Raw genomic sequence first — 26,942 nt, forward strand, 5'->3', positions numbered from 1 at the left:
AGAAGTTCTCAGGGACTTTCGGCCCTCGCTAATAACGTAATTTTTCATGCTGCGTTTAAATTTTTCAAAAATACTTATTAGTTTTCTCAGGATTCGAAAAAAAAATGAATACCCATTTGAATAGCATTGCAGCCGAAAATACGTACCCATCCCCTTAACATTTTTAAAACCACACCACTTCTACTTCCATCTTTTTAGCAGTGGCATATATTTGATATCTTCCTGTAAGGGCTGCATCAACCTTTATTTGTTGCTGCAATAATATTCGGATTCATCCGTGTTCAGCACTACTGACCTCTATTAGTGACGAATGAATTCATAAAAAAGTTGTCGTCCAACTTTTTTTTGTTTATTTTTCTGTGCACCGAATAAAGTAGGTATAAAAAACTACAATAATTGATATTTATTCTTTATTAATCCTTTAATAGTTTGCTTAAGTAACCTTTATAAAAATGCTAAAATTAACTTAATTGATTATTAACTTAAAAATTGTATTTATAACATAAGAACACACAGAAAAATGAATGATCAGACTATACCAATGGGAATATTAATCATAACCGAGAAAAAATTGAAAGGAAATATGTTTTAAAGGAAGTAATATAACTTTGGAATAATGATATTATTTTAAAATTCCTGAAACCACTAAGACTGTGATTACTATAGTATCGTAAGGCATGCACAAGAGAAAGAAATATTTGGTTTAAAATAGCAATTGAAAAAACAATCAACAATTTTTCAACCAGAAATGAAAAAAGTACAATGACATGGCTATTATTTATGATTTAAATATGTGAATGTGAGAGATAAAAATATATACTGGCATGAATTAAGATCTTTAGATGTATCGTCTGCATCGTACATAATAGTTATAAAAACTTGAAAAATAAAAAGAACCAAAAAAATTTAACGTGTGTGTGCACTTTTTGCAATTTGTTCCTTTAATACCAAAATACTATTCCTCTGTTCAGGCGGAAGCATAGAGATCTGTTCATCTGACAGCTGCAATACTTGCATAATGAGTGCGGCCTGAAAAAATAAAAAAAAGTATGATTAAAAATGATAAACAATTGAACAATGAAACAATTCTTTGTTCTTTCTTGTATTTATAAAATACCTTGTGAATGCGAACAATTTTATTTGGGTGAAACATCAAGACCATTAAACGTTGGAATAAGTGAACATCAGTCTTATATTAAAAATAGAGAATTTAATAGATCTCAAATATGTCAACACGCATGGGATAATCAACATACATACATGGAGAGATTCAAGTATAGTCCTGAAAGAAACGGACAGTAAAAAGAGAAAAATCAAAAAAGCGGCTCTAATTATGCTAAATGAAACCAATTGTGTCGCAAATTCCTCGGTAGAATGTAGTAGGATGTGGTTACCCATACTGAAAGAGGAAGTCAATAGAAAGAAAATACCACGATTAGCAAGTCAATAACATATCGAGTTAGTACATATTTTATATTTTAGTATTAGTTATATATCTATGTATTATTATTATGTATAATTTAAAATAACATAATGTACATATTAAGGTCAGAATTTGGTATTAGTTTTGAGAGTAAACTAAAGTAAGACCTAATACTTACGATGTCGGGATAGTATCACGAGGTTTTCTCCTGGTTTTCCTCGTGATTTACTAAATGAATATGGAATCTCTAAAGCGAGAATTTTACTATCACCGTTGCATGTGGTTGTCTTTTTAAAGACAGATCACATATATGATTTTTTTGTGATGGATATTCTTGAGTTGGGGTTGATTTAATGTAATCGAATGAACTATCTTTCAGTAAAGTCGTCCCAGGAACGCAACTCATAAATACACATAGGCAATATCATTCTAAAGTATTCTACTTTAAAATGTATAATATATGTCTGAATTGCCGATATAAATGCATCAGATTAAATAAATTAGAAGAATTTTTTACTAAGCAACAACATTTCTGTTTAATTCATTAATATTTTTTGTATTTTGACAACGGCATCCGATTTAACGTCGAAACGTTAATAAAATCATTTTTTTTAGCAAAATTGTGGCGTATTTCCCATCAAAACTAGTTACTCTAAAGAATTATTGTCAAAATAGCTTCTTGATGAGAAGAGGTTCAATATTAGCCGTCTGCCTGTTAAGAATCATTCTTGGGATCATCTCTGTCTTGACACCAGATTTCCAAAAGGCTATGACTTTGGCTTTCCGCCAGATTTTTCGCAATTTATCAGAGTTAGAGCAATTGCTCATTATTTCTGCTAGCCTTTTCCTTGTTATTTTGCCAAATTTCTTTATTTTTTCCGTTATTATATCATCAACGTCGACTGCTTTACCATTTTTACTGAAGTTGATAACTTTGTTGATCTCCACCAAGGTAAAGGGTCTTGACAGAGCTCCCCAGTCTCCCTTTCTATTTGTTGATGGATTTTTCCTTCCAAAAATTTGATAAGCTCATAATTAGAAATAGAATAATATCTTTGATGATGCTGTTCTGGATAGTTTTAAATATGAAAAATAATTTTGGTTTTACCTTTTCTTGATCCGAAGCCCCAGCATTTGCAACATTTGGACTGGCCGTTGCAGGAGTAGGAGCTGGAGACGGTTGAGGTGGAGGTGCTGCTCTCGTCACAGGAACTTGAGGCTGAGGCGGCATTACAGGTGGTCTTGCGATTGGAGGTGGTATGGGCATTTGGCTTTGAGGAGGAGGCACTGGAATAATTAGAGTACTTAATGTATAGTGCAACTATTGAAATAGTAATATATTTACCCATGGGTTTCTGACGTGGATCCATGCGTGCTTGTCTTGGATCTCCTGCAAACGCCTGCGCTGCTCTAGGATCTCGAATAAAGCTAGACGGTATGAAATATACATTAGTCTATTTATTAAATGCAGTTATGATGTCAGAAGGTATGCTATTGATATTTTTAAACAGTAAAAGCAGAGTAATAAATAATCGTTGTCATATTGCCTGAATAAAACATCGTGGAATGAAATAAACACTTCTGTTGTATATAGGTATATGAATTTATTAAAATTCTTAAAATTTATCCGCGTGGAAGTGGAAAATGTACAAAACGTTTTCGGTCAAACTGACCATCATCAGTGTAAACGTCCAGTGTACAAATAGTTGAAAGTAGCCACTTCAATAGGTATAAAAAAAAGAATGTATGTGTACTTTGTGCGCACGTAAGAAGTTATACTTCTATTATATGATTTCAACGAAATCAATATACTTTAAAGTTTGTTTTAATTTTTTTTAAACACCAAACTAATTTTGTGTTTACCGCTTTCAAAAAAATTAAAAAAAAAGTATAGGATTGCTCCGGATTCGAACTCAAGACCTCTCGATCTCTGGCCGAATGCTATACCAAATACGCTACGAGGACTGTGTCTGTATCGGTTCGGACGTACCTAATGACAATTCACGGTAACAAACAGACAAGGTGAAGTATAATAAATATAAAATAAAATGTTTTAATAACACTCATCTTACTCCTGAGGAAGAAAAATCCAAAGACACAAAAATTATAACAAATATATTTACTTAAAATACTAATATATTCTTTTCACACCTTTTCTTGCACTGATATATTTATACATGACATAACTTGAAAGATTTAGCAACTAAACGCATGCAAGCAACTAAACGCACGCAAGCAACTAAACGCACACATGTCTGTGTGCGCATGCGTGCAGTATTATGAAATTTTACTCTCAATCGCGCCTAAAGAAGTATAACTTCAAAAACCTCTAAATTACATTATTGTTACATTAGACATTAAAAAGCAGTCGACATTAAGCCGATGTCTTAGGATTTTTAAGTTAATTTGTGGATGTACTTCATCCTTGCACGAAAATTGCACGAGGTAATGCTCAAGTGAGAGGTTAACGACCAACTAACAGTTGGTCAACACGAGTTGGTCGTTAACCTCTCACTTGAGCATTAACTTGTGCAATTTTCGAGCAAGGATGAAGTACATCCACATGTTAACTTAACAATCCTAAGACATCGACTTAATGTCGAATGCTTTTTAATGTCTAATGTAAAAATAATGTAATTTACAGGTTTTTACACCTATTGAAGTGGCTAGTTTCAACTACTTGTTCACTGGACGTTTACACTGATGATAGTCAATTTGACCGAAAACGTTTTGTACATTTTCCATTTCCACGTGGATAAATTTTAAAATTCATATACCTATACAGGGTGTCCAGAAACTTTACCGACAAACGAAGACAGGAGATTCCTCAGATAATTTTAAGACAATTTAACCCAATTCACCTAGTCCGAAAATGCTTCTTAAGGGAGCTAGAGCTCTTTGAAAATGGCGTCATGAAATTAGTTTTTCTTAAATACCTCCAGAACGCTTAGATTTAGAAAAACGAAAATTGGTATGCATATTTAGTTTTCAGAGATGAATCGATTCCATCTATCGCAAAATTCTAGTACCGGTCATGGGCGTCCGTTTTGGGTAGAGCAACGGGTATTTTAACGCATAACTTTTTTGTTCTTAACTTTTATGCATTTTTGACACCGTATTATTAAATTGTGAGGTATTCTAGTACTAAAAGGTACTCTTGCTTTAAGTCGGTAGGACACACCGTTTTCTAGAAAAATCGATTTGAAATTTTTCATTTTTGGAATTTGAAAAAAAAAATGAAAAGAACTTTTCAACAAAAAACGAAGTATTTTACCAACATAAAGTAAGAGTAACTTTTAGTACTCGAATACCTCATAATTTAATAATCTAGTGTCAAAAATACTCAAAAATTCAAGATAAAAAAGTTATGCTATAAAATAACTGTTGACCTACCCAAAACGGACGCCTATGACCAGTACTAGAAATTCGCAAGTAATGAAATCGATTTATCCCTGGAATATAAATAAATGTACCAGTTTTGGTCTTTCTAAACAGTTTTTTTTTTGAAAAAATTTTTTTTAATTCAGAGCGAAAAATTTTCAAATCGATTTTTCTAGAAAACGGTGTGTCCTACAGATTTAAAACAAGAGTACCTTTTAGTACTAGAATACTCCATAATTTAATAATCCAGTGTCAGAAATGCATAAAAGTTAAAGATAAAAAAGTTATGTGATAAAATAACCGTTGCCCTACCCAAAACGGACGCCTATGATCGGTACTAGAAATTTGTAATGGATGGATTAGATTTATCTCTTGAAGATAAATACGCGTACCAACTTTTGTTTTTCTAAATGGAAGCGTTCTGGAGGTATTTAAGAAAAACTAATTACAAGACGCCATCTTCAAAGAGCTCTAGCTCCCTTAGGAAGCATTTTCGGACTAAGTGAATTGGGTTAAATTAACTTAAAATTATCTGAAGAATCTCCTGTCTTCGTTTATCGGTAGAGTTTCTGGACACCCTGTATACAACAGAAGTGTTTACTTCATTCCACGTTGTTTTATCGAAGGTATACAGCCAACTACAAGGTTTACCCTTTTTTAAAGTTTGAATAAAACATCTTTATTACTGCTACTTATTCAACTTAGTACATTTTATCAACGTTATTGTATTTTAAACAATAAAGCGTAAAAATATTGCTAATTCAAATATTGCTAATATCTAATTTCATTATAACTAAACACAACCCCTTATACACATTCTGCACTACCTGTGGATTAACTTTTACAATACTCTGGCAATATTTCTCCAAACTTTTGGAATGTTTATAGGGTGTCACACAGTGTGGATTCAGGAAGGACAGAAGCACGCAAGACCTAATATTCACATTAAGAGAAGTGAGAAGGTAATCAAGAAGAATAGAGAAATACATATGTGCTTCATTGACCTGGAAAAGGCGTTTGACAGAATCCGAAGAAAGGACGTATGGAAGACACTAAAAGAAAGGGGAGTCGACAGACACATAATAGAAGTAATAAAGGATATGTACAAAAATAATACAAATACAATAAGAACCAATAACGAGGAATCCAGAGAATTTACTACAAGTCAAGGCGTCAAACAGGGATGCGTGCTGAGTCCACTGCTATTCTCAGTGGTACTGGATGAAGCGATAAAGAAAGCCAAGAGAAGAATGAGAAAACTAACATTAAGATACTGGCAAATGAAACGGACTCAACTATCGGAGCTACTATTCGCAGACGACATGGTATCAAGGGCGGATCCAGGTAGGGGGCCATGGCCCCCTCCGAGGATTTAAAAAATATAAGTTTAAATATTTTCAATTTAATGTTTTTAGTTTCAAACACATATTATATATTATGTACAAAACAGAGGATAAATATGTCTTCTGGACTAGAATCGAACAAAAACAATAACGGAAACTTCAAGAATGACGTAGGATGTTTTTTAAATCAAAATGTTGATAATTTTACAGAGTGCCGATTGTTAGAACGATCTTTGCAGCCATTAAAATCGTATCAATTTACACATTCTGTACACATACAGAATAAAAAAAAAATGAAGCGTTACTTGAGTCACCAGCACTTAGAACAAAGGAGTTGGTTGGTACTTTCGCACATTCAAAATGGATTGTTTTGGAAGTATTGCGTTTTATTTTTCTTATGCAAAATATGGTCACAATAAAGATATGACAGCCCAAAGACTTGTTACTAAACCTTTATCATCTTTCGCCAAGCTCTTGGGCAAATACTGAGGCATACAAACCCATAAAAAAGCATCATAATACAAGGAGTCCATTCAGGTTGGGCAGGATTTTCTACATAGTTATCGCAACCCGCAAAAGTCAGTCATTAATCAGATATACTCTAAGAGGTCTAAAGAGAAACAAGAAAATTTAGAAAGACTACGACCAATAGTAGAGTCCATAGCAGGGGTTTCCAACTTATAAGGTATTGAGGGCCAAACTAAAAACCTTTGGTCTGGGTGCGGGCCGCACTTTAATAATCTTTAAACAATCACACAGTCTTTAATGTCTGAAACTATGTGTCATAAAAAGAGTTCATGTATCCTGTTTGCTTAAAACTTAAAAAAAGTTTATTTGTTAGTGTTTTAAATACACTCGCGTGCCACAAAAATGTGCCTCGCGGGCCGCTTGTTGGAAACCCCTGGTCTCTAGAGTTCTTAGGTCGACAAAATATTCCTCTAATAGGCCATGGTGATAATGGCCTTCTTCTTCTGGACGAAGATGCTGGACCTAACAATGAGGGAAATTGTTAAGGTTTAACATCGAATCAGGAGATAAGACTCTTAGGGCCGGTTGTTCGAACGCTAATCAACAATGATCATTATTAAATATTTAATTACTGTCACCAAAACTGTCAATGTCAACTTTGTTTGGGTTGCTGAAAACATAATTATTTACAATTATGAGATTTATTATTAATTATGTTAATAATTATTGTTATATTAATTTATTATAGTCTCAGAATTGTAATTAATTATGTTTTAACAATTGACATTGACAGTAATTAATTATTTGATAATGATCATTGTTGATTAGCGTTCGAACAACCTGCCCTAAAACAACACCAATCCACAGCATCTTCCTGAGCAAGGTACATTAGTAGCACCATTCAAAATCAATTGATAACACGTTGTGAAGAAATAATTGAACAAATAATGAATCAGGTTCAACGTGCAAATTATTGTTCTGTCATATTTGACGAAATGACCGACGTATCCCACATGGAACAGCTTTCTCTAAATTTGAGATACATACATAATAACGACATTCGTTGAAGACTTTTGTCAAGTTCATTGAAAATCAAAAAAAGGGGAAAAAGAAGCCTGACAGGAGAAGCATTGGAAAAAATGGTATTAAACTTATTGAAAGAACTTCACTTGGATCCGAAGAAATCGGTACTGACTTTAATAACACTTTAATAACGTTAAGTTTTGAATGTCTTTATGGCCCTCAAAACTGTGAAAAGTACCTTGAAACTCGTCATTGTAACACTAATTTTTAAAAATTACCCCCAGATCCCCTGATACTCCTCCCAAAAAAAGTTCATGGCCCCTCCCGAAAATCGGTCCTGGATCCGCCCTTGCATGGTATAGATAGCAGAAAACAGAAAAGACCTACAGAACAATCTTGAAATCCTAGAAGAAGAACTATCAAACATAAATATGAAAATTAATACAGAGAAAACAAAAACAATGATAATTTCAAATACGAAGAAGACACACGCAATAGAATTAGACGGGAAACAACTAGAGCAAGGGGAATATTTTAAATACCTAGGAGTAATAATAGAAGCAAATGGTAAACAAGACATGGAAATAAACGAGAGAATGGGACGAACAGGAAGCTTATTTACCGCTATGAAAAAAACATTTTTGGGGAAAAAAGAGATACCGGAGAAAGTAAAAACGGCAGTCGTTAAATCAGTAGTTAGACCAACATGTATAGCAGCGAGACATGGACATTGACGGGGAGACAAAAATCCAGAGTCAATGCTATGGAAATGAGGTTCCTGAGGAAAATAGCAAACAGAAAGAGGACAGACAAAATACGAAACGAAACAATTAGACAAAACCTAAAACTGGAACCAATCAATGAAAAAATAGTGGAGGGACAACTTAGATGGTTCGGGCACGTGTGTAGAATGTCGAACGAGAGGCTTACAATACGAGTGTTCGAAACGAGAGTGCAGGGGAAAAACAAAAGAGGAAGACCAAGAGTTATGTGGGTAGATGAAATCAGGAAAGAAGTCGAGAAGAAAGAATTGATATTGGAAAATGCAAGCAACCTAACGCAAGATCGGAAAGCATGGAGACTACAATGCCAAACTCAACTCCACCAGCCTTACACCTAAAGGTAGAAAGGCTTAGGACTAAGTAAGTAAGTATAGGGTGTCAATTTAAAAAGTAACCACCCCTATAATTTGGTGCCTATAGAAAATCTAAAAATATACAAAAACAGTTCAAATTTATTAGTGAGGGGGACATTTTATAGACCAGTTTTCAACTAAATTACACTAACCCTCTAGCGGGGGCGGACACAACCCCCAAAATCTTTAATGGAAAGGGGGGTTGAGTGATACCTCATTTTAAAGGTCGTTCGATTATCTTTTCAAAAATACCACATACATTATATTTCTTTTCAGTAATTTTAATTTTTTTATAATTAATTTTAATAATTAAATATCGAGTTCAGAACTCTAAAAATGTTTTTGGAGTATTGAACTCCAAATTGAATTTTTTTGGGGTATTGAAGTATTTAGAGTATTTTTTTTGAAGTAATTTTGGAAAAATCAAGTAAAACCGTAAAGATATTAGGTAGAGAGTTCAGAACTCCAAAATTTTTTAGAGTATTGAGTCCAAGATTTTTCCAAAAGTACTGAAAAGAAATATAAGGCATGTGGTATTTTTGAAAAGGTAATTTAATGACCTTCAAAATGAGGTATCACTCAACCCCCCTTTCCATTAAAGATTTTGGGGGTTGTGTCCGCCCCCGCTATAGGGTTGATGTAATTTAGTTGAAAACTGGTCTCCAAAATGTTCCCATCACAAATAAATTTGACTTGTTTTTTCATATTTTTAGATTTTCTATAGGGACTAAATTATAGGGGGTGGCAACTTTTTAAATTGACACACTGTATAACTAATAATTCGTAGGACAATTTTAAGATTTGATTTCAAACAGATTTCAGTCCTCTACAAATAGTTTCTCATGACTTTTGATGTAAAATAATTAGAGAAGTAAGGAATTCAACAGTTTAGAATTTCCATATTTGAAATTTATCATATACAAATATAGGTTTAAATATTTTTTGAAAAACCCTTGTTGTTTTTGAACCTTCAAAGGTGAAACAGTTTTTAAATGTTTTTAATGTTTTAACTTTATACGTGTAGTTGAAGACTTTGAGGCAGTATACATATTATATCGACAATACAATTATTAAAATTGGTCATTAAATATTTATAAAAAATTTAAGGTTAACAAATACAGCAAATTAATGTTTAGTTATTATGGATAGCCAAGTAAATGAACGGGAAATTCGGCGATACCGTGTAATTTTCAGGGGCAACTCCGAATTGCATGAAAATTTGGATTAGGTTCTACTTACCCTCCACTTCAAAGTTGAAATTGTGCCGTTGGTTGCTTTTACTTGGGGGTGACAGTCACCCCTTCTAGGGGGTGAAAAAACATACGTTCAAGATAAGACCGGAAATTGATAAATTGACTGATTTTAAGCACCTTTTGTTCTATAAAGTTTTTTACCTAAGTCAATACTTTTTGAGGTATTTGCCATTGAAAATGTTGATTTTTCGACAAAAGAACTACGTTTTCAGACGGTTTTTCGCAAATAACTCAAAAAGTAAATATTTTATCGAAAAAAATATTCTTAGCAAAAGTGTAGCTTATAAAAAAACCCAAAAACGGGTGTATCATTAAAGACTAGCAATCAAATAAAAACAAAGTTGTAGCTCATGAAAAATACGTTCTTATTCGTCTAATTCCAAATCGAATATTTCAAGGTGAAATCACCGGAAAATTAAGCACTTTTCGGGAAAAACCCATTTAAACTTTTTAAAGTGTTTATAAAAAGCTTTGTTTTAATTGTTAACAAAAGTTTTAGCATTAAAAATAAGCGAGTTACGCTCAAAATAAAGTTGGCCCTCTTTTTTTTTGTAAAAAATCATGAAAATCTCGCCGTGTTTAGCTCCCCAAATGAAACTAATCGCTACCGCTTTACAAACAATTTACTAACCTATCTATTTTTTATATGATCTGTCAGTCTCACCGGTTTAAAGTGTTTATTTTTGAAAGGGTTATAATTGAGAAAGCTTGAATGGGTCACTAATCACGAGTGTATGCAAATTTTGAACAGCCATATTTTAACCAATTTTTGTCTTACGGAGAAACAAAATGAAACTAGCATATTTATAATAGCAAAACCTACATTTTCTTATCACTAATACTTTTTAAGTTATATTGAAAAAACGAAATTTTTCAAAAATTTTTAGAAATTTTTTTTTACTATAAAACCAAATGTTTTCAAAAATAAGCCCTTCAAACCAATCAAACTTACAGATCATATAAACAATACACATACAGTTAAACTAGATGGTAAAGACAAACGATTAATTTCATTTAGGGTGCTAATTAGGGGGAGGTTTTCATGATTTTTTTTACAAAAAAAAGGGGCCAACTTTTTTTTTCAGTGTAACTCGTTTATTTTTTATGCTGTAAACGTTTGTAAAAAACAAATGATAAGCTTTTTTTCGATGCTTTAAAAATGTTAATAACGTTTTCCCGAAAAACTCTTCTTTCTTCGGTGATTTCGCATTTGAATTATTCGATTTGGAATTAGACGAATAAGAACGTATTTTTCATGAGCTATAACTTTGCTTCTACTCAATTTGTAGATTTTATTGGTACACCATTTTTTTCGTTTTTTTATAGGCTATACTTTTGCTAAAAATTTTTTTTCGATAAAATATTTACTTTTTGAGTTATTTGGGAAAAACGGTCTGAAAACGTAGTTTTTTTGTCGAAAAATCAACATTTTAAATCGCGAATAACTCGAAAAGTATTGACTTACGTAAAAAACTTTATAGAACAAAAGGTGCTTAAAATAAGTCAATTTATCCATTTCCGGCCTTATTTTAAAGACCCGTTTTTCACCCCCCGAGTAGGGGTAAATGTCACCCCCCAAGTAAAAGCAACCGACGGCACAAATTCAACTTTGAAATGGAGGGTAAGTAGAACCTAAATCCAAATTTTCATGCAATTCGGAGTTGCCCCTGGAAATTACACTCCAAAACGGTCATTTATTGGGCTAGGAACAACTATTAGAAAAAAAACACATCTACAAAATATGTATAAGTTTGTCTACTAATTTATTCTTAAAGCATTACAACTCCTATTCTTGGATTAGGTGGATTACACCTCTATGTCATTTATAACTTTATGTGCGTCTTTGCTGCAGTTTGTCTACAGCTATGTTTAAAAATATTCCAATATGCACAACTCTAATGTGTACACTGTATTGAGAATGTACATGTCGTATACTGCCGTGCTTAGCAAAAACGCCGTATCTGCAAAAATCTGAAAAAATGAAATTTTTACTTTTTTCTAACCCAAATGTACATACCTATCTTATTTGCTTACTAAAAATAACGTAAGTTAAGCCAAAACACATTAAACACATCGCGTCTTATGTCGTATCCTGCGTAAATGTATACGAATTCTTAAACTAAATTCGATTTTACTCGAATGTGATGTCTCTGCAGATACGGCGTTTTTGCTAAGCACGGCAGTATAATTCACCAACATGTGAAGAGCTTTGAAAGGCTCTCACTGAGGAATGTCATCCAAAATGGTATCAGTTCTATGCAAAGTCTAAATGTCATCCAAAACTGTGGTGGCAACCAATCTTTTTGGAAAACGTGATACTCGCCTATTCTTGACTATATAATTCAATTCTTTGCAGTGTATTTAGCCGCCCTACCATATGAAAATGTTAACATTGTTATCTCCTCTAACAAAACATTAAATAAAATAAAAATATTATAGACAAACCTATACAATTTGAATTATTACTTTGCAACACAATGTTAATTCAGTTCAGTCCGTCTAATTTACTTACCGTTGCACGTCATTATCTACGTTAGAGATATAAGTTGACATTGTTGCCCAATTACAAACAATTATTGAATTCATTTTAAATCAAATACATCACACAATTTCTGCGGAAATACAGCAAAACAATTTAATATTCAATGTAAATAAATAAAAACTGTAGAAATAGAAAACAAGAATTAAGTTATAATCTTACGTTAAAGTAGAAGGTACATAATAAAAACAGTAAATATAATGAAACAGATACTTATAGTAAAGAATTCGCAAAATTAAATTCCAACAGAGGGCGCTCAAAATTTCAAAGATGGACGACAACGCTAGGAAAACAATTCATTTTGTCATTTGAATTCACAGTTCTAAAACGTTAAATTAAAATCATTTACAGGAGTGTTTTGCCAAAGTAACCACTAAACTAAGTTTTGCAACTAAGACATCTTATAAGTTAAAGACGACTCAAAATTATGTTTAATCTGAATGCATTCATTAAAATTTGATGCTAACTACTGATTTGTTTTTACCTTTTTTTCATAAAAAAATCTGGCCCCCGATAATCACACAGCGTTCTAAAAATTATTAATCTATCTTAGGATTTCTAATTTTGTTATTAATTTAATTAATAGGTGCACTACAGTTTATTTTACACCAACAGATAACAATTTTTAACTAAATAAAAACTGGAAACTTGGAAACTAAGTAGGTAGGTGAATTTATTTTATAATAATTGTGTTCTGGAAATTACGAAGTGGTCGGGATATTTTGCATAACAATGTACAGAATATATACTACATTTTATTTATTTATTTAATTTTACAGTCGCTTAAACATTAAAAAATACTACGTTTAATACAAACGTTAAATTAACAAAATGTGTGATTTGGCATTGGTTAATTTAGGTCAATACTTAGAGTATAATAGGAATGCATACTGAGGAACACTGCAATAGTTTTTTTAAGTCGAAATTATTGTTAATTAGAACATAAACTGACCGCAAATATGTACACAAATTAATGGCAAAGTCAATGTTTTCCTTGAGTTGATGCTTTTCAAATTCGCCACCAGGCGTCGCCCACTTTGCAGTTCCTCGCCAATACAAACAAATATGAAGTGTCATCACCGCAACTGTCAAATAAATGTTACCAATTTACACGGTTATTAGACTTTATTACGGTTGTCTTGACCGACGGTGGTGGGGAGACTTATAGTTTTGACTTTACGTCACAGGAATACACAATCCCATATTTTTAAATGATTTTCGATCATTGAATGTGTGTTATTGTGTATATACAGCAGGAAAAATGAAAGAATACCCATGAACGAGCATATAAAACTCGCTGTATTTTCCTGTCACCGTGTCACACAAAAAATTGGCCAGCGCAAGTACATGTAATAATTATTGTTACATGTACGTGCACTGGACAATTTTCTTTGTGACACGGTGACAGGAAAATACAGCGTGTTTTATATGTTCGTTCATGGGTATTCTTTCATTTTTCCGACTGTATGTGTATTATTTGTGTTATTATTAAATAATAAGATAAATAATACATCATTTATCTTATACCGGGTGGTGAATCGTAAAACGGGCCATAGGAAACTCAATGTAAAATTCTAAATTGTTGAATTCTTGCTTCCCTAATTATTTTACATCAAAAGTCATGAGAGAATACTTGTAGAGAATTAAAATCTGTATTAAAATCATAAGTTAAAATTGTTCTACGATTTAAATGCATTCCAAAATTTTGAAAAATATGATACCTTTGCCACAATAGGTATGCGTGTAAAAGTTAGGCCACACGTTACTATTTAACTGACAGTGCTCACACCATTGACTGAATAAAAAATCTTTATTATTATTAATACTTTCTCCGCAACTGAGGGTATCTTATCAACTGTATTGTTTTTAAACAATAAATGATAAAATAAAAATATTGACAGTTCAAAAATGTGAACATTATTGCGTTATGTCTGGCCTAATTTTGGGCTGAAAATCTGAAATGTATTACATTTTTACAAAATTTTGGAATATGTTTAATTCGTAGACCAATTCTAACAGTTGTTTTCAATAAAGATTTCAATCCTCTACTAATAGTTTCTAATGCCTTTTGATGTAAAATAATTAGGGAATCTGGAATTAAACAGTTTAGAATTTTACATTGAGTTAATCCAAAATTTTGACACATGTCAAAATTCTCAATTTGTTTTAATTGTATTCATTTTTTTCGAATCCTGAGAAAACTAATAAATATTTTTGAAAATTTTAACTCAGAATAAAAGACTACATTATTACCGAAGGCCGAAAGTCCCTGAAAACTTCTATAATGTTTATTTTAATAAGTTACAGGGCTGAAAATAAAAGAGAAGTGTGATATTTAATTTCAAATATTTCATTCAATAGAAACTGCTTGTTTATTCTAAGGGGCTTTCCGCTCTCGGTAATAATGTAATCTTTCATCCTGCGTTTAAATTTTTCTAAAATACATATTAGTTTTCTCAGGATTCCAAAAAAAATCATATTACGATTTAAATGACAGTATACTCGTGACGTAATCGCACCCTTAATGTTCATTGGTTAGTCGATCTCCTGGGCAACCGTAGTAATGTCTAAGAACTGTGACCAATTTATTCCGAAATATCATCTTCGTTCGATTATAGTTACAGTGTGTTCCGAACAAATGTGCTTCATAAAAACGCTTTATAATCCATTTATACAAATTAAATGAAACATATTATTGTGTAAAATAAAATTAACATGAAGTAAAACTCCCTAGTGTAGTTGGTATATTTAATAAAAATTCTAAAAATTTTTTAAAAATCAAACGGATTACGTTCAAAACCTTTTCGGACTTATCAGTCCATTATCAGTGAACTCTCTGTCCTAAATAGCCACAATGCCAAACACTGGTCAAGATGTATGCCAACCTTCGGGTATTATCCCGTTTTATTTTTATATTATTGTGTATTTCGTTAAGTTAACATTAATAGAAATCTTGAAATATTATTTCTACGCGTATATAATAAAATATGTGTAGTGGCTGTAATGCCAGTGTACTCGGCAAAGTGATTCTAAAAAAGAACACACCTACCGCCTAAATATTTCGTGTTGGTATCATGTGACGTCACGGGCTATGACGCGGATGACGTGCAACGGTAAGTAAATTAGATGGAGTATACATCAGTTAATAATTAATTTCTACATATTGTATTTGTTGTCTTAAAAAACCATAATATATTTGATACACATACCTATCACCCTTCATATCTCCTTGTTTAAGAATACTGTAAATTTAAAATTCTTAAATAACAGCAAGATTACAATTGTTATGTTTCTTACCTTTCTCCGATAGTTGGTGGTAAGGGATTTTGAATAGCAGATGGCATTTGTCTCATATCCTGGTCACCCATGGGTCTTAGGTTTCTTAGATCTGGCACACCACCAATGGATCTCAGATCTATATCTTGACCTAAATATCACATGATTTAAAAACATTGTATTCGTTTTTACACAATAAAAAATATAGAGAAATATAGAGATTTGCTATGATGAAGAAAAAAAATTATTTGTGTTGTAACAATTAAATAATAGCACCCATCTCTCACTCACACTAGAACCAAGTTGTGACATAACTGATGCAATATAATAAAGGTTACTGGAAAACTAACATTGAAGAATTGAAATGTTACACTATGTATGAATTGAACAGTATGTTTTATGAAATCTTTAATAGGATACTTTTTAGAGTGTTAAAAGGTATTGACACAAATAGATGTCACTATGAGCCAAATCTGGTGAATATGGTGGAAGCTCCAACAATTCAAACTTTAACTCATGGAGTTGAGCCATTGTTAAAATGCTCATATAACACAGTGCATTGTCCTGATAAAAAAAGAATTTTTTTCTTCTGCAAACCGTGTCTTTTTTCGCGAATTTTTTCCTTCAGCTGGTATAGAAGGTTACAATAATATCCGGAATTTATTGTTTTACCAGTTTGCAAGTAAGCCACAAACAAAATATCTCACGCATCCCAAAAAACTGATGCTAAGACCTTCTTGGCCGATTTCTGGATACAAACTAGTTTCGGAGCTGAAGAACCAGGTTCACACCATACTTTAGCCTCTTGTTTTGATTCAGGATCATGGTGATCCAAGTCCCATCTATAGTGATGAATCGACACACAAAAAACTACTTTATCCTTTCAAAAATGACTTGAGAAAGTCGCATTCGAATGTGTTTTTGTTCTGTTGTTAGCGAATGTGGCACCCATTTTGAACACAGCTTTCTGAAATGCAATACTTCAGTCAAAATATAACTTACACTGCCTAATAGGGCAGTCAATGAGGGTATTTGGCTCCGAATTCCATCCTACTAAATCGATTTACTTGATATTTTCACAGTAAGTGAGGAATAGCTCAAGAAAAAAAGTCTACCATATGCCGATGTGCACTTTTATCTTGGAGGTGGTTCCCACCCCTTCTCGAGGGTGAAAAATGTTTTGGTTAAAATAGCCACGGAAGAGGCTAGAGAACCTAATTTTAAGCAAAAACTGTTCTATAATTATTTTTTGAAAACTCAATACTTTTTGAGTTATTCGTGGTTGAAAATTAGCCATTTTCATTGAAAAATGACATCTTTTCGGACGGATTTTTGCGAATTCTTTAAAAACTATGCATCTAACAAAAAAACTATATAAAATATTTCTGTAGGTTATAAAAAAACAAAGAGATTCGTTATTTCATAAATCTTCTAGTGAAAATACAAAGAGGGATATGGTAGCTAAGAAGAGTTTGTTTTTTTGGTGCATGCTCAAATCGGTGTATTCAACTTGAAATAACAGAGAAACTGTCGATTTTAGGTGTATAATGATACTAATAACTTTTGTAGTGCTTGAAAAGACCTTTAAAATGAGCAATACTAAATGTCGATTACATTCAAACTAAGCGAGATATTCTGCAAAAAAGTTGATGACTAATGTATTTTAAGAACAAATGAGAAGTATATTTAACCCCTCATCCATCAGAATTTAAATACATCGTTTTCCTTCTACAATACTTTTTAGTATAGTGTAATTTCTATGTTCAAAAAGTTGGACTGGATTAAAATGAATGGTTTTTGAAAAAAATAAGATCAAATTATAGATCAATATTAAATTTTCTTAAAAATCTTCCTTTTCCTTCATGTAACTCGAAGGAGATAAGAGATACGAAAAAAAGATATCACAGAAAAATGTAGGGCTTTTTTAAATAAAAATTTCTTTTTTATTACTGCATCTCTTATCATTTTTAAGTTACATGGAGAAAAAGGAAGACTTTTTAAAAAAATTTAAAAATGCGCTCTATAATTTGATATTTTTTTTCAAAAACCATTCATTTTAAACCCGTCCAATTTTTTTAACATAGAAATAGCACTATAATAAAAGGTATTGTGAAAGGAAAACGATGCCGTTACATTTTAGCGGATGGGGGTTAAAATTACTTCTCATTTTTTCTTAAAATACATTAGTTATCAATTTTTTTTGCAGCATTATCTCGCTTAGTCTTAATTTAAAATTATTAGTAGCATTATACACCTAAAATCGACCGTTTCTCTGTTATTTCAAGTTGAATACACCGATTTGAGAATGTACCAAAAAACAAACTATTTTCAACTACCATATCTCTTTTTGTATTATAACTAGAAAGATTTATGAAGGCAAATGCCTTTTTGTTTTTGTTATAACCTACAAAAATGTTTAATATAGTTTTTTTAGTTAGATTGATAGTTTTTGAGCTATTCGCAAAAAACTGTGTATTATGTTTCAATGAAAATGGCCAATTTTCAACCACGAATATCTCAAAAAGTATTGAGTTTTCAAAAAAAAATATAGAACAATTTTTGATTAGAATTAGGTTCTCTAGCGAATTCCGTGGTAATTTTAACCAAAAAATTTTCCACCCGTAAGAAGGGGTGGGAACCACCCCCAAAATAAAATCACACATCGGCATAGGGTAGACTTTGAATTAGGAGATAAGTAGAGGCTACGCCCAAAATTTCATTAAAATCCATGCAGTAGGATAGAATTCGGAGGTAATATCCTATTCTTGCTGCCATTGACTGGCTATAATGAGATACCTAGGGTTTCTACTAAATCTCTTTCAGACACTCAACGATTTTCCAATATTTTTCCTACCATTTTGGATGTTGTTGCTGTTTTTGGAAGTCCTTGATGTGGATCATCTTATACAACCACATTTAAATTCAGCAACCCATCTCTCTACTGTCCTAGAGTCCTTGTACACTTTTAACATCCGTTTATAAAATTCCTTGGCTTTTAAACCTTCTCAAAATAAAAATTCAATCACTGCACTATACTTATTGTTTCCATTGTAAAAAAAATACTGTGACGTCGATACTAAATGATCACTGAGTGTGTATCAAAGATCTACATCTTTTGTTTTTAAAACTAAATGGTTTGTAAACTAAGAACGAATTGACAGATTGAAATGATACTTCACATACGTTCATATGAAGAGTGTACCAACATAACAAAATAAAAATAGTCTAGTAGCATCGTCCTCTCTTATCGAACCCCAAAACTTATTGAATAGCCTAGAATAAGAACTTATATTAACTTACTTGGAAATACTTGATTTTGAGATGGATGCATAACAGGAGGAGGAACAGGTTGGAAGTCTTGTCTTGGATGGACAGGCGGTTGAACAGGTGCTGGAGGCTCCCTGTACTGATTATTAACTGGTACTTGGACAGGAACATTCTTGTCTCCAGGCATAAGTGTCGCTGGCACTTGGTTCACGGGATGAAGTAAACTCTAAAATATATATTTTTATTTTAAATCACTTTAAAATATATTAACAGATAATACTTACAACTGCAGTAGCTGCGTCAATAATTTTCATTACAACTTGAGCTTGTAAAAGAGCATAGGCAAGCTGCGGATTCTGTAAAAGCATCTGCCTTGCTTCTGTTGGATTATTCTAAAATATAGAAAATTAATTTAATATATAGGTCTGGATCCCGCGTATGAAAAAAAAGTTGATTAATAGCAAGCTGAAAATTTGTTAATAGCTTAAGGGTGTCTAGTTGGATAAACTTTGATATATGGGAACACTGGAACAGGGGCAGTTTTAATTGTGGAACAGGTTAAAAATTTGGAACGGTCAGACCATGAAAACGGCACATTTATTTTGTCCGACAGAACAGACTTAAACTCTCCGAACAGAGATTAAACTCTCATACAAAAATCAGACTGCTATTTATCACCTGTCATAATTCCTGTCATTTGACATATTCTACATGTTCCACTCATTAAAACGCCCAGTTGGTGATAAATAGCAGTCTGATTTTTGCATGAGAGTTTAATCTCTGTTCGGAGAGTTTAAGCCTGTTTTGTCGGACAAAATACATGTGCCGCTTTCGTGGTCTGACTGTTCCAAATTTTTAACCTGTTACACAATTAAAACTTCCTCTGTTCCAGTGTTCCCATATATCAAAGTTTGTCCGACTAGACACCCTTAAGCTATTAGCAAATTTTCAGCTTGCTATTAATCAACTTTTTTTTAATACGCGGGATCCAGACCTAATACCTAGGTATAGCTATTGCAACTGTTACATGGTAGTAACTAAGATACAACAAGAAATAAAAAGAAGGGAAAGCCTAGTGCAGTAAAAGGAAAAACCAGTAAAACAGAAACGATAAAAGCAAAGAAATGGCAAAAATATTTGAGAAAAACAAGTTAAATCTTTTACATTCTTAAGGTACTAGTACACTTTAGAAGACCAAAAATAAGCATTTTTTCAAGATTTTTTTTTCTCAGGACCTTTATTAGAAATGAACAAAACTTTTTACATATTAATATCTGACTCTTGGAGAATACAAAAAATATATCTTTTTTCATTTATGCACGTACACTAATGTTGTAGAGGGCGCCAAAATCGAGGCCTCGAAAAAAAGTAGTTCCGATGGCGGACAGTTAATCTCATGATTGGGATCTCTGAAACAAAAAAATCATACGGCATTTGAAAAAGGAAGGTTTCTTACGTGAGAATTTACCACCGTTAGTGAAAAATTCCGCAAAGAAAAGATTTTACGGAAATTTGAAAAAATTTTGTGAAAAAATGACCCGTTTTTCTTCAGTTTTTCATGGTTAAAAAATAATTATTTTTTATTTTTTGATGAAATTGTGGTAAATTGTCACGTAAGAAACCTTCCTTTTTCAAATGCAGTACGATTTTTTTGTTTCAGATATCCCAATCCTGAGATTAACTGTCCGCCATCATTTTTCGAGGCCTCGACTTTTGCGCCCTCTGCAATATTAGTGTACGGGCATAAATGAAAAAATATATATTTTTTGTACTCTCTAACTGCCTTACTAATAAAACACTCGTATTCTAAGGTTATTCCGTATTTATATCTAGAATAGTTATTCTAAGTATAAGGTAGATATAATACAAAAATAATTTGTTACCAATAAACTCCGTATAAGTTAGTTATAAGTATTCCCACTTTATTCCGAAATATTAGTTTGGCAACGACGCAATCTTCTACACAAATGCATAAAACAACGATATATTGGGTAAAATATGTCAATTTTGACTTTTCTCTACAAATAATACACCAAATTCCGTCATTTTTTGATGAACTACCCGCAGTTGCTTTTCCCTTTATGAGTCGTATAAACTCAAAAAATATGTAGATTACATAATTTTTTGATGGACTATGGTCGTTGTATTCTCTGCTATATTTTAATAAATCGTTATTTCTTATATTGTATGTTGAGTTTGAGCATTTCATAAAATGGCTTCGAATAAAAGGAACTTTGTATTTTCTGCTGTATTGTCATAAATCGTTATTTCGTATGTTGTATGTTATATTTGAGCATTTCATAAAATGACTTCAAATAAAACAGAACTTTACATTAAATGGGAAAGTGAAGAAAAAGTAAACTTTATTTATTTGACTTATAAATGCAATGTAAATATATGTTAATTTCAGCATATTCTGAAGAGTATTGTGAGAGATTTTCTACATATTATAGAAAATAAAGACCTTATTTTTCTTGTAGAGTGGAGGATAAGCCTCTTCCTCGCTTGTTCACAATAAGTGAATCACCTACTAATTTTTCTAAAAATCTTACATCATCTTTAGGAAACCGGATTTTTATTCTGCTTTGTTTGAAAAAGAATTTATGCTTTCTTTGAAAGTTTTCCTTTTTCGTGTATTTTCCATCATGTTAATTAAATTATCAACTTCCTCGTTAGCCGCAATACCTCTTAAACACATTTTTTTATTGTATATCTACAAAACAAATCAAAAAAATAATATATTTTTGTCTCTGATGACTTTGACAGTCATAAAATAGGTTATACCAGACTTAAACATGGGTGTGGGTCGGTATAAACTTGGACTAAATTCTTATACCAAGTATAACCTATACCTAAGTTATTCCATGTTTATTGGTAGTGATTTTGCCTATACCTGACTTATTCTCAGTATAACTTTTATACTTCGTTTATTAGTAACAGTGTAAGAGTTATATATTAATATGAAAAAAACTTTATGTTCATTTCTAATAAGGGTTCTGAGAAAAAAATTCTTGAAAAAAATGATTATTTTTGGTCTTCTAAAGTGTACTAGTACCTTAAGAGTTATAATAATTGAAGAAACAGAACCTCTAGAAACAGAAATCAAAAGCAGAATAGAGAAAACGCTACAAGTGTGTCTACAATGAATAAAACATTTATATGCAGAAAAAAAATATCCCTAAATGCAAATATAAAAGTTTTCAAAGCAGTTGATAGACCTTTCCTGACTCTTGGCATTGAATCATGAGTACTAACGGAACTGCAAAAGAGCAAACAATAGGCTATAGAGGTGTAGTTCTTAAGAAAAATTAGAGAATGGATATACAGTAAAACCTCCATAAACCTAACCCTTTTTAACCGAAACATCTTTTAACCGAAATGGCTGACAGTTTTAATAATTTCGTCAATAAAAAGTAAATTAAAAAAAAAAAGAATGTGTGTGTACTTTGTACGCACGTAAGAAGTTATTCTTCTATTATATAATTTTAACGAAGTAAATATACTTAACAGGTTATTTGTATTCTATTTAAATATTAAACTAACTTTCTTATCTACCACTTTCAAAAATTTTTTATTAAAACAACCAAAGATAAAAAAATGAATCATCCAGGATTGGAACCCGGGACCTTTCGATCTCTGACCGAACGCTCAACAACTAGACCAACGAGTCTCCTGTAATTGACACGTAAGTTTCGGATATAATTACACAACACGGTGACAAATAGATTGAGTGTTATCGTGATAAAAATGTTATACCTACATATTTTATTATCTTACTACAGAAGAAGAGAAATTCAAACAAAAATTATAATAAATATTACATTTACTAAAAACACTAATATATTCTTTTAATGACTTATTTGCGATGATACAGGTACTATCTTGAAAGATTAGAAACAAACTACATACTGTCTGTGTGCGCATGCGCGCAGATTTATGAAAAATTTTACTCTTAATCGCGCCTAAAGAATAACTTAAAAAAAAACAATAACATTAAGGAAAATGGACATGTTAGAGTGTTTTTTTTTTAAAGAAATATTCTATTTTCTTTTGTGTTTTCCTTTGACAACGATGTTTTGCAGCTGTATCTCTCCAATACTATGTAATTTGATACAAGAAGAATACAAAAAACAATGTTATTTTTAACCAAAATTCTTGTTATCCGAAACGGCCTCCCCCCCTAATTATTTTTCGGTTAATGGAGGTTTTACTGTAATCAGGAACACAGATATAAGGAATGAACTGCAAATACTCCTATACTCCATTTGAAAGGAATCATTTATGAATCTGTTTTTGTGGGATTATGATTTCTCTTTTCATTTATCAGCAAACAATACCTGAAAGAAACTAATTTACTATTATCATAATTCTCTACATAGAGAGATTATCTTTTATCAATAACGAATTTACCTGAATAGTTGTCTTCATTTGCTTCATCAATTCAAACATTTGTTCAGGAGGTAGAGATGCAACAGCCTTACTTATAGCCTCAGGAGCTTTTTCAGCTTGAACTGCCTCTCCATAGGGATTCTCTACTGGAGGTTGGTTGAGGAGATTTTGCATTTCCATTCTAGATTTTTCAGTACAAGCATTGTCCACTCTTAAATTTCTTCCGCCTATTTCGTAACCGTTTAAATTCCTCATTGCGCTCAAGGCGGTTTCTTGATCTCTATATTCACAGAAACCATATCCCTTGGGTTTTCCAGTTTCACGATCAAACACGAGCCTATTTAAAAATAAATTAATCAATGATGTTTAATACCCTTTCTTTTTTAATAGTTCTACAAAAGCAAGATTTAATGACATCATAACCCACTGGTACAAACTTGATGGCAAACAAATTCAACAAATTTTTCCTCATACAGTGCGGTGGAATAAGTGTTGCCCCCCCTGTTAACTTGTTTATTTTAAGAATATAAGCAAAAGGCTCGGACAGGTCGATTTTTAAACTAACCATAGTATATTATAGCATCAACGTTTCGAACTTTACACGATCCCTCTTCAGGTGACAGCCATAACTTTGATTTTTTTAAATGGGAAAGTACATCATGTGACACCTCATTTAAAAGCTCTTAAAATACTGAGTTCAAAAATGTATAATACTTTAATCCTGTTTGAGAGCGTAGGCGAAAAATTTCGGTCGAATTCTATCTAAATGCAATCATTTTTTTCAAATCCTGAAAAAACCAATAAATATTTTTGAAAAATTTAACTGCAGAATGAAATATTACAGTATTCTCGATGGTCCAAAGTCCCTAAGAACTCCTATAATGTTTATTTTAATAAGTCACAGTGGTGGAAAAAAGAGAAAACTTAGTGTGATTTTTAATTTCAAATATATCATTCAAAAGAAATTTTTGTTTATTCTAAGGGACTGTCGCCCTCGGTAATAATCTAATCTTTCATTCTGCGTTTAAATTTTTTAAAAATAGTTATTAGTTTTCTCAGAATTCGAAAAAAATAAATGCGTTTAAAAAGAGTTCGACCGAAATTTTGATCCTGCGATCTCAAAAAGGATTAAAGTATTATACATTTTTGAAATAAGTATTTTAAAAGCTGTTAAATGAGGTGTCACATGATGCACTTTACTTACCATTTAAAAAAATCAAAGTTATGCCTATAACCTGAAAAGGGGTCGCCTAACAACTAGTCATGTTCTTCATCAGTATAGGTTGTTTGTAAATAAGTGCGACAAACTTTAAGGTGCAATTCTGCGAGAAAAAATAATGACCGTTTGCTTTATAAACTTATGTCCGCAAATGCTTCGTTTACGAGATAAGGGATGTTAATTTTTTTTTAAAAACTGACGATTTATTTTATTGCCAAAAAACCGGTTGAGATATCCATGAAATTTGGCAGATTTTAAGAGATAGTTATTGCGAATTTTTTGACTTGCGATCAAGAATTGTATATTCACTATTGGCGTGCATATGGGTAATATGACCGATCATATTACCCGTATGCACGCCAATGGTGAATATAAAATTCTTAATTGTATGTCAAAAAATGTGCAATAACTTCGTCTTAAAACACACCAAATTTCATTTGCATATCTCAACCGGTTTTAAAGCAATAAATAAAACGTCAGTTTGTAAGAAAAAATTAAACATCCCATATCTCGCAAACGAATCATTTGCGGACATACGATTATAAAGCAAACTGTCATTATTTTTTAATGCAGAATTACCCCTTAAAGTTTGTCGCACTTGTTTAGAAACACCCTGTAATGAAAAATAACATGGCTAATTGTTAAAGTACCTAACTTTTGTATTATCCAACATAAGCGAATGAATCAAAAAACAAAATGTTGAGAAAACCTGAGGCTATAGTTCAGTTTTAATTTCAGTATTTTATAAATGCTAGGATATTCCACAGGGTGTTGTGAACTTTGAGAAAAAAACACAGTGTGATTCGTACACCCGGTATACAATGAAAATTTACCTGTTTAGCAAAAATATTATTACAGCGATATTGACAAAGAACAAGGCTGTAAAATATTCAAAAAATCACTTAAATCGGACAACAGGTTTAGGAGATAAGCAACCTCAAAAATTACCCATTTTTTAGGGTGCCCGTTTTCTATGACGTGCAGTTTATTTACCACAGCAACTACCGGCTACACTGTTTTTCTTTGTCCTTAAGAGTGTGAAACAAAGATAACTATCGATAATATAAGTGTCAATTTTTTCAAATTAAAAAAATGAAAGATTTTCGAAGGGATCTTTCTAGAAAACGGTCTATCCTACTGACTTAAAGCAAGAGTTAGTGCTAGAATACCTCACAATTTATAAAATAATGCCAAAAATGCGTAAAAGTTAAAGACAAAAAGTTATGTAATAGAATAACCATTGCCCTACCCAAAATGCCTATGATTGTTACTATTAGAAATTCGCAATTGATGGAAGCGATTTTTCTCTAGAAGATAAATAGGCATACCAGTATTCGTTTTTCTAAATAGAAGCATTCTGGAGGTAAAAAAAACTAATTACAAGAAGCCATCTTCCAAGAGCTCTAGGTCCCTTAGGAAGCATTTTCGGACTAGGTGAATTGGGTTAAATTGTCTTAAAATTATCTGAGGAATCTCTAGTCTTCGTTTGTCAGGAGAATTTCTGGACACCCTGTAGTATCCTCTAGTTTGTTTACAACAATTTAAAGACTGGCACATTTTTGAAATAGTGTGGATCCATTAAGTATGGCTTAATGGATCCACACTATTTCAAAATAGTGTGGATCAAGGAATTAATAAACAAAAAACTTACTTAAAAGATAGTACTTGTCCAACTTCGCCAAATATATCTTTCAATTTTTCCTCAGTTGCTTCATATGGAATATTCCCCACTAAAAAAATAATTATAAACTTCTAAAAATCATTTTAAAATTATATTCTCACCGAAGACTGATCTCATCGACTTATCCATAATATTGGTTTCTAAGTTGTCCATTTTGGCGATTTTCACTTATTAATTTTCCACAAATGAAAATCTTTTATTCTTATTTTTATTTATCTATCTAGTCGGCCTCTCTGGATTCTGAAAACTATAACCTAGAAACACCTAGAAATTAGAAAGTTCTTCTTCTATTTCTGATAAAAACTGTCAAAATACCGCCGTGTGAAAATAACAAAACTAAAGAACAAAGATAAAATAGTTGTAAAACAAAATTATAGATTTATAAATGATTTTTAAAAACCATTCTTGTTTATAAAAGATAATAATAATAATACTTTATTTGAAATAGGATAACCTAATATAAACATGCTAAAGTACATATAGTCAAAACAATACAAGTATTGATATAGTCCATAACATAATTTAAAAAGTAAAAAACTAAAACT

General features: G+C 31.8%; 1 protein-coding gene across 2 annotated transcripts; it reads right to left on the reverse strand.

Moving 5' to 3' along the window:
• Positions 1-396: 396 nt before the first annotated feature.
• On the reverse strand, positions 397-26,706 carry LOC126880657 (cleavage stimulation factor subunit 2). 2 transcript variants are annotated; one of them, XM_050644709.1, is made up of 10 exons: positions 26,499-26,706; positions 26,368-26,446; positions 23,519-23,834; positions 19,393-19,500; positions 19,142-19,334; positions 15,863-15,992; positions 15,775-15,807; positions 2,769-2,851; positions 2,532-2,710; positions 397-1,029 (listed from the first exon to the last, which is right to left on the reverse strand). In XM_050644709.1, the coding sequence occupies exons 1-10, from the start codon at positions 26,548-26,550 to the stop codon at positions 907-909; spliced, it is 1,296 nt and encodes a 431-aa protein (XP_050500666.1). In that variant the 5' UTR covers positions 26,551-26,706; the 3' UTR covers positions 397-906. The 2 variants fall into 2 exon arrangements, with proteins under 2 accessions (XP_050500666.1, XP_050500667.1); XM_050644710.1 differs by lacking the exon at positions 15,775-15,807 and having other exon boundaries at positions 26,499-26,705.
• Positions 26,707-26,942: the final 236 nt, after the last annotated feature.

This window comes from Diabrotica virgifera, chromosome 2 (genome assembly GCF_917563875.1).
Source record: "Diabrotica virgifera virgifera chromosome 2, PGI_DIABVI_V3a".
NCBI lineage: Eukaryota > Metazoa > Arthropoda > Insecta > Coleoptera > Chrysomelidae > Diabrotica > Diabrotica virgifera.